This window comes from Amaranthus tricolor, chromosome 7 (genome assembly GCF_026212465.1).
Source record: "Amaranthus tricolor cultivar Red isolate AtriRed21 chromosome 7, ASM2621246v1, whole genome shotgun sequence".
Taxonomy (NCBI): Eukaryota; Viridiplantae; Streptophyta; class Magnoliopsida; order Caryophyllales; family Amaranthaceae; genus Amaranthus; species Amaranthus tricolor.
The window spans coordinates 10,344,942-10,355,301 of NC_080053.1; the positions used below are offsets into that span (position 1 = coordinate 10,344,942).

At 31.9% G+C, this 10,360-nt stretch overlaps 1 protein-coding gene across 1 annotated transcript; it reads right to left on the bottom strand.

The window, feature by feature from the left end:
- Window positions 1–8,595: 8,595 nt before the first annotated feature.
- LOC130818475 (uncharacterized) lies at window positions 8,596–9,168 on the bottom strand. The gene has a single exon (XM_057684648.1). It carries the CDS (start codon window positions 9,166–9,168, stop codon window positions 8,596–8,598), a length of 573 nt encoding a protein of 190 aa, XP_057540631.1.
- Window positions 9,169–10,360: the final 1,192 nt, after the last annotated feature.

Sequence of the window (10,360 nt, forward strand, 5' to 3'; positions counted from 1 at the left end):
TAAATTCAAATTCAAAATATATCCAAACATTTAAAATAAAACGTGTAATAATAATATATTCAAACTTAATTTCAATATATTTTGACCTATAAAAATATTTCAAAGATAATTTTAGTAAACCCTGACCTATTAAAATATTTCAAAGTTATTTTTAATAAACCTTGACCTATTAAAATATTTTAAATATAATTACGAAACTAACCTTATTACGAACGTAATCACTTTCAAAACATCGAAGCTAATTTCAAGACTTATAAATTCAACCTTAAGATAAGTTTAAGTTATTTAAGCACATTCCAACAATTCGGACTTAAACATATATATCAATTATTAAATTTATATCCAATATGATTTTAGACCAACTTAAACAACTAAATGTAATTACTTAATTTATTTGATCGATATGTGTTTTGAATTATCATCATTTAAGAGAGTTGAGTCTTCATATATTCTAGTAACAACACGTATTTAAACCAAAAAACGCCATTTTTAATAAAATACACACATAAATTAAATGAAAAATTTTATCCAGAATAATCCCACCTATTGTTCATCTACTGTGAATAATCTCTACTATTGATTATTTCTAAATAATTCAACCTTTGTACATTATTTGTTGACAACACCTCTTTTCACATTTTAACCGACTATTATATGTATCTACCACCAAAGAGAAGTAGGGTACGATCAAGGAAGAAGCATAAGGAGGAAGAAGAAGTGAGTGTAGTGACTATTTGGTACCTATAATAGCCGGTTTAAATGTGGAAAGCAGTGTTGTCAACAAATAATATACAAAGGTTAGATTATTTAGAAATAATCAATGGTAGGGATTATTCAAAGCAGATGGACAATAAATGAGATTATTCTAGACAATTTTTCCTAAATTAAAATAATTAATAACTAATAATATGAACTTGAAAAAATTTGAAACTTAAAAATAATAACTTCAATCATAAATAAAATCACATTCAAATATAAATAATAAAACAATATCATTAAACCCTAAAAAAATTAATTTATCAAAATATCAAAAACAAATAAAAATTAGTATCAATAGAAATTAACTTGTGTATCTGAATAAATAAGAGTTACAGTGTAACATACAACGGCATAAGAAATACAAAATTAGTTTACATAACCATTTTTCACAATAGAAAGTAATGGTGTTTTTATAAAGGATGAGGGTGGAAGGAACAAAAATGGACATAAAGAAAGTTGCCTTGAATAAAGTTAACTTAAAATTGTTCAAAAATAAAGCTAGTTTAAAAACGAATGAAAAACTTGAAGATTCAATGAAAATTTCAGATGTTAAATTTTGGAGCTTGAAGCTTGAAGCTTATTTTCGTGGGTATCTAAAAGAAAATGAAAATTTGGTTGATGCTTGAAAAAAGAGGAAGCTTGAAGAAGAAGAAGAAGACTATGAAGATGAAGAAAATGCTTGAAAATTTTTTGATGGATAAAAAGTAAATTTTGACCTTGTCTTCATGGGTATATGAAACAGTTTATTATGAAAAATGCTTGAAACTTTTTGTGCGTATATGCTATAGAGAGGCGGATTTTCAAAAGCCAAAAAAGATATCAAGTTTATGCTTGGGTTATGTAGAACCGCATTATTTAATGTGTTATATGTTATGGTTCCCATTGAACCACTGTAACTCCCCTTGAATTTTCAATCCCTTAAACGAAACCAAAATCGTAAAGGACGGAGAAAATTCGGGTGATACATTTAAACAAAATAAAAAGAAACCAAAAAGAAACATATCTCTTAAAGCGAGCTGGAAATTCGTCAGCATCTCCTTTGTATATTAGAGAGATAAAAGATAAACTTGCTCAAAAATATTAAGACACTAATAAGAAAATGACACGTCAGTCTTAAATAATCTATCATGGCGGAATGATCATCGTCGGATTCTCTATTGGCATGCTAAGTATGGATCGTGGTTCCAAAGTAAACGCTTGAGACCGAAATGGAACAAAATAACTTTAAAACATACAACCCACAAAAACAACACAACGAAAGATAAAATATACAAAAGAAGGTTTAAAAGCCTGTTAAAAAACCAATCCAACAGGTTAGGTTGTAGAAAAGTAAAATCTTCCAAAGTCGTTGCAATGATACGAAATACGCGCTCATACCCCCAATATGCAATACAAAAAGGACTCCAATACCTGCTAGGCCCATCTATGATTTCCCTACTGCTCAACATATGAACGAATGTCAAATGCATCATAGCATGACCATCATAAAAAAGGCAATGGTCAAGAAAAAAACATGTACACGTCAGTAACCAACAATATGTTATAACAAGCTAACAAACCATATATTAACATGATATACAACAATATAAAGGAGATCTTACAAAACTCAAAGTACTAGTCATAACTACTTATCGTAGCTCTTTGCTTCTCAATGTAATTTCTCTATTCCTCTCCTTTCCTCTATTTCATAACTTATCTTAAAAGACTCACGTGATACCACTTGTAGATGAAATATCCAAATATGACATATAATCTTCTTCAATTCCTCTTTTCTATACTTCACTTCATATTGGGGTTTGCGAGACCCTCAAAGCAAAAATATAATCTCATGAGATTTAGCCATTATACAATTCTATGTGACTAGGCCAAGAGCGGTATCGGCCATCTGGCACTCAATGGCAAAGCATGAGCTCATACTCCCTCTAGCTGATCCTCTCGGATCCTATCTTTGGGAAAAAAAACCCATTAGGGTACCAATCCAGGGGAGAGGCCACCATATTGGGGTTTGCAAGGCCCACAAGGTAACACCTTGGTCAAGGGGCGGTATTGGCCATCCGGCGCCCAATGACACAAGTATGCTCACACCTCCTGTACGGTGATCCTCTCGGATCTCACCTAGGAAACTAAACTAACTAGAGGTACTAATCCAGTGGAGTCACGTCAATTAAGCATGATCTAATGCTTTATCAAATGGGAATAACTCCCGCTTTCTACTATTAATGAGTGCCCTAGGATAGCAAAACCCACTGAGCAACTCAAACAAATCACACCTATAAAGGAATAATTCTAACTCCAAGACATATCCAATTCTTAAATAAATAAGGGGATGGTCTCCGCCTTCTACTAACACTCACATTCTCTAAACTAGTCTAGGCGCAAGGATTTCATAATCGATAGCTCTTCATATAAAGTGTATTCACTAGTATCTTATAGTTTCGATACAATGCATATTATTACAATAAACAATACTGTCTTAAAGAAAAGTTCATATAAGGCTTCATTGCTGCGTTTACGTACCTAAACCTATTAGCACTCTGTAAAAGTCAAAACAATCACCAATACAGGGTTCTATAATCTCTTATGAAGAGAGCAACTACCAAGTTTAAAGTAGGTCTTATAAGTCTACCAATCTCATTAAGAGCTACTAAATGCTAGGAAAAGTAGCCTTTAAACTATTCACTAGTATCATCACAATTTTAGAACATTCGAGCACTCACCAGCATACTTAAGCTCACTTATAAAATAGCGAATAGCCCGTGGCTTAAAATGCATATTTAGACCATCCAACTTTCCAGATAAATTCAATGATAAAGTACATTATAAGGAGAATTATTTTGTGAATAAAACTAGATTTGTAATACATCAAATTGAAATATTGATATGATTCACATTATTTTAATATTATTATGTATATTAAGGATATATATGGAATTAAAATTCTTTATTCTTAGTATTATAATAATACTCATGATTTCAATAACGATAACAAGCCAACCAAAAATTATCCATAACTCTAATCAATTTCAACATCATAATGTGCTACTAATAGTGCTTCTAAACCATTATTAGTTCAAATGAAGCGCATCCAACTTTTACCCATCCAAAATCAATCCAACAACACATTTAACAAAATAAGATAATATTTCAACATAAAACTATGAGGAAATAAAAAGCGAAGAAGAATATATAGTTCACAAAGCTTTCTTAATCATGAAATACCAAAAAGACACCAAAAGTAGTACATATTACTATTTTTTTATTCCTAATATAATTTCAAGTCTATCCTTGTTCAATTCATCATTACTACTCTTCCCATAATAAATTTTAATTAATCCATGTTCAAATTACCATTACTACTCTTACCCATAATATCAATAGTACCCAACAACTACTAACAATTCATCCAACAATACGTACAACAATAAAAATCAAATCTAAAATTCAATAACATTATCAATCAAGTTATCTATGTACTCTGACACCATTGAAACACATCTTGAATGCACTATTCAATTCTTATTCTTAATCCCAATCCAAATCCTAAATTGAAACATTCTTGAATCACAATTAAACTCTTGCCCATAACAACTCAATATAATTCACTCAAATTACTAGATAGAAAACATGAAATTAATTGCTCAAAAGTAAGGACTAATAAAGAATAGCTTACAAAAATGAGATGGGAGCAAGAAGAAAAGTACCCAGAAAGCCACTATTGGCGGTGGGTCTAGCGTCCGAAGGTGGCTGTCTAGCGGTAGCTGGTGGCTATCGGGCGGCTGTCTGGTGGCAGTAGTTGGCAACCATGGAAGAGAGAAGTGAGGTGTGAAGGAGGAAAGGTTTTAGGAAGAAATAAGGAATAGGAGGAGTGAAGAAATAAATGGGAGTAGTAGTAATGTAGTATATACTACATTTCATCTCATTCAAACTCTTACCCAATTTGAGTATTTTTACTTTCATAACCTAAATCAACTTAGCCTACACATATAAAATAATTTTTATTTTTCTTTTATCCAGTTGGGGAGAAATCCAACACACTATCCATTAAGTATTTCTTAAAATAATGATAATAATAATATGAGTGTCTATTTCTTATTAAATATAGCTACTAAATAAATAAAATTCATTTAATTATTTTTAATGCAACACATTTTTAATATTATTAATTTTTTAAATTGATTAAATATGCATATCATGGCATAATGAATAATGGGGTGTTGCAACCGCAACATACACCAGTACCCTATATAATATGTTATATGTTGCGTAATTAAAAAGTTGCACCATATGTGACAAGGTAGATAGCTTTTTTTTTTTCCACTAGTATTTGTAGGATTTTCTACTAAAAAAGAAGTTGGATGATATAAGAAATTTGGAGCCATGTAGAAGAAAACATAATTTGCGAGTTATAATTTCGGTTTTGAAATGGGTATATCTCACTCATATAGATTCCGCATTATCTAATTTTTGAGTCGACTGACAAGTACTTGAAAAGTTCTACAACTACTATGCTTTGTGCAAAAGCTAAATTCACTAGTATCATTGAGAAATTGTGTGACAAAGTCGGAAAAATACAATTAAATCTACAACTCAGCAAAATTAGTTTATAGCAAATGTAAAGAAATAAATTTCAACCAAACCTTTCTAGCTAAGTTGGTGGAAACTTCCCCATATTTTTAAGAGGTCGTATGTTCAATTCTCTACCGTAATTGAAAAATATTATGGTGAAGAATTGAACACAAGACTCATAGAAATATAGGGAAGCTTCCACCAACTTAGATAATGAGGTTAACTTTTAATTAGCATATGCCCATATAATACAAAATAATTTTTCTGACCTGTAGATACGATAATCTACTGACTTTGACTCACATTTTCTCATTTGTACAAACGAGTTTAGCTTTTGCACTAAACATCAAAGTTGTAGAATTTTTTTGGTATATGTCTATAGACTCAAAAATCGCCTAAGTCGGAATCTATATGAGTGAGATATGCCCATTTTAAACTAGAACATCAAGTAACTCGCGAATTACCTTTTCTTCTATTTCACTCCAAGTTTCTTATATCGTCATATTTCACTTTTAGGCAAAAGTCCTAATTGATCATTTTAAGAGTGTTAATGATCACTTAAAGGTTATAAGTGATTACTTTAAGACTCTAGTTTAAGGCTATAATTTGTTATTTTAAGACTGTAAGTTATTATTTTAAAGTCATAAGTGATCAATATAAGACATTAAATATAAATTGAGTTCAGCTTAATAGAAATAATCTTACCATAAAACCGTCTCATTTGAAAATTTTTCAATATAGTTCCTTTGTCTTTATAAATTTAGCAACACCATAAAATGGAACAAGTATTAAGAATAAGTGGAGACTTCAAAACTTAATGGACAATATTTAAAGAAAAAACTATATGAATAAGAATAAAAAAAAAAAAAGTAGTAAAATAGAACAATTTGAATAATAGAAAATGTAACTAAGCTAAAAGGACGTACGAAAGTCGAAAGTTTGAGAAGTTCACGAAGCCAGAGGGACTAATAATAACAATGCCTAAAAAAGTCTCAAAATAAATCAACATGAAAATTCATTATTTAAACAATATTATATTTTATTTTATTTGATTATATCTAATTTTGTTCTAAAACTAAAATAATAAAAATAAGAGTATAAATAATCATATCTTATTTTATTTGATCTAATTATTTTTGGCAAAAACATTTCCTTGTGAAGTACAGTAATCCAATTTCAGGTATATTGTGCTTTTTTTATTGAAGGAAAAGAATTTTTCATTGGTAACAAAAATTTAGTAACAAAATATGATTTTGCAACGATATTTATCTTTAGCTACAATTTAAAAGATATCGTATCCAATATATGATTTTTGATTGATCTGTTGGAAAATGGTTTCTTGTTTTTCATTAATGATTTTGAGAGAATAAATACAAGATGGAATAATCTAGTTTTGAAAACTAAATAATCTATACAATATTTACTAATAATAAAAAAATTTTGCAAGATATGCAAAATATACTAGATACACAAAATATTACTTCTAATACACCTCCGCAGTTGAATCGGGAGGTTGACGGACGCTGAGACTAGAGCGAAAATCATCGAAGAGAATCTGAGGAAGTCCCTTGGTAAAAATACCAGCAATCTTATATCGAGATGGAACATGAAGAACACGAACTTTCCCACATTGCACTTTTTCCCGAACAAAATGTATGTCCATCTCAATATGTTTAGTACGTTGATGATGAACAGGGTTACCCGACAAATAGACAGCAGTAACATTATCACAATAAACAAGAGTAGTTGTAGGAATGGGAAAATGAATCTGAACTCGCAAATTTCGAATCTAGCAAGTCTCAGAAACAACATTGGCCACACCACGATATTCAGCCTCAGCACTGGACTTAGAAACTGTAGGTTGGCGCTTAGCAGACCAAGAAATCAAATCATCACCAAGAAAAACACAATAGCCAGAGGTAGAACGGCGGGTGTCAGGGCAACCACCCCAATCAGCATCGATGTACAAAGAAAAGAGATGGATGACTTATAGAGTTGTAGTCCATGATCAAGAGTGCCCTTGATATACCGAAGAATGTGATGAAAAGCAATATATGAGCAACCCGAGGATCATGCATAAAAAGACAGACTTGTTGAACAGCATAAGAAATATCCGGTCGAGTGAGGAGAAGTCCATACATCACTATGAATAATATCAAATGGACGATTACTGATAAATTGAAAACGAACAAACGGTAATTGAACATGTTTCCCCAAAGGACAAGAATGACACACAAAAGAGGGATTTTTATTACATTTTATAGAATTTGACGAATACAAGGAATTTAAAATTGTATTTCCCGGATGACCTAAACGAGAATGCCAAATACTAGAAGATAAAAAAGCTAAAGATGTAGAAGCCGGGATGGAAAATCTGTGTGTTGATTGGAAAGGATAGAGGTCACCAGTGCTATTAGATCTCAGAACAAGGTTCCCCGTGGCCAAGTCCTTCACAGAAAAACAAAAATGATCAAATTCAACAGAAACCATATTATCATGGGAAAATTTGCGAATAAGATGAGGTTTTTAATAAGTTGAGGGGCATGTAAGACAATTTTTAAGAGTAAGAGTGTTATGATAGGAGGGGAGGAAAATATGCCCCTGGCCTTGAATCGGAATCATATGATCATTGCCAATAATAATAGCATTATTTAAAGGATGTTTGAAAGAAGAATAATTAAATAAATTACCTTGAGATCGAGTCATATGTGAAGTGGTGTCGGTTTCCATGTAATATTGCTCATCCGGATAAGATAAAGATAAAGTATGCATGGCTTGATCGATGTCCATAGGAAAATAGCCAGGAGAGGAAGAAGTACTTGTGCGAAAATTGTGAGCATGTCTTGGTCCAAGGAGCCCAGCAGAAGAAGGTCCATTGTGAGAAGGAGTAGCATCTTTCTGATGTGCCCAATTGTTAGTAGGGAAGGGGCATAGAGGCTGGGCCCAAAAAGGAGAAGCCCAATATGGGAAGGGAGTTTGGCTCCATGGGTGAAAAGAACGTGGGCCTGTACGATTGGACCTATTGTTTTGGTTTCCTCTTGAATTTCTAGTATGTTGTCCAAAATAAGTATTAAGGTAGTGGTGGTTGCCGCAGCTGGACCGGCCACCATAGCGAGGGTTGCGGTGGCCGCCACGGTGGTTGGGTGTATCCCGGGGTTCAAAATTTTTAGAATGTTCAATTGAGGAAGGTTTAGGAGTAGTAAGGCGAGCCGAATCATGAGATGAAGAATAATCTTTGTTGTGAGAATGTTCTTCCAATTCTAACATGGATCAAAGAGTATCAAAGGAAGGAACGGGAGACATGTGTTGAACCAAGGATCGAAAAGTACGGTAGTCGGTAGTCAAACCATGAAGAACTTGAAGAGCCAACCGATTTTCGAAAATAGAAGTGCCAAGATTGTTAACAGAAGTAGCAATATTCTCAAGTTCACTATAATAAGCCTTCACATTGTGGAAATTAGCTAGGGAAATATCATTGAATTTAGACTCAAGGTGAAGAATACGGAAAGTTTTGTTGTTTTGAAAATTGTTCTCAACGCGAGTCCAAGCATCAAAAGCACTATCATCGGGACGGACAATCGATTTAAGAAGAGAAGGACTAATAGTACTATAAATCCACGTGCGGATAATATCATCCAGACGTTGCCATTCTGAGTCCTTAGAAACCGATGCTTTTGTAGAGTCATCGAGAAGAATATGAGTATCCACAAGATGAGCCCGACAATGAAGCTTAAAGAGAGTCACCCAAGTATTGAAATTCATTCCTTCTTCATCAAGTTGAATGGGCACGCACGTTTTAATGTTAGTGACTAAAGTAGCGGGATGGATTTTTGTAGACGCCATGAGAAAATAAAGAATAAGAAAGAATGAGACAAGGCGGCACAGCCGTGTAAGGTGGCTGCCGGGCAAAAGAAATAGCAAGGCAGAAGAAAGGGAGGAAAAAACTAGGCTAATGATACCATATTGGAAAATGATTCCTTGCCTTTCATTAATGATTTTGGGAGAATAAATACAAGATAGAATAATCAAGTTTTGGAAACTAAATAATCTATACAATATTTACTAATAATAAAAAGATTTTGCAAGATATGCAAAATATACAAGATACACAAAATATTACTTCTAATATGATCTTTGTTCTTGAAGTTATTCATCTCTTTCCTAAGCCATTAATTATCACTTGTTGGCTGCTGCCTAAGAGAAAATTTTCTGATAATGCTTCATCTAAGAAATTTAATCAAACAAACAAAAAAAATGGATTAATAAATGACAAAAGAGTAAGAGATCAATTAGAAAAGCTTTAAAATTATTAAAAACAGTAAATATAAAATTTGAAATTTTTAGTAATATTACTTTTGATCAAAAGAACAAATACTTGCATTCTTATAATAGTTTTATGAATAATAATACAAGAGGTCATATAAAAAACTACTGTTATAGTGTTATCACGTTGGGGATGCAAGTATAACAATTAATATTTTGACGGTTTATCATCATCATTATATCCGGTATATTAGCAATATTTTATACTTGTTCCTATGAAGATACTAGACACAATCAATTAGTGAACTAAGTCTTGATTAGTTAAGGATTATCCTTAAGCAAGGGTTTTATACCGGATTAGGAAGCTTGTTCTTGCCAACTAGCAAGATCATGCAATAAGATCACTCTTCAAATACCTGTTTACCTATAAAATGAACAAGGGGTTAGCAGGGCTGGAAATAATTTTTCGAAGACCTATTCCAACGCTCAAATTAGTGTTTGAATGAAATGAAATTGCCTAATAGGTCCTTTAAAGTGCACAGTGGCAACAAGATGAATTATTACTTAGAGCTTGTTTAGTGTGATTTATTAAATAAAAGCTTGTTTTATTTGATAAATATTCTTAAAATTCTCCAAATTGTCTATTGAAGATTAATGTGAGTACTTGAAAACAATTGTATTTAATGTTCAAATATTGATGATTTTTGAGATTTTGTTCAAGTATTATTTTTTATAGAGAAAAATTAATTATCATATTTATGACGTCTTTTGA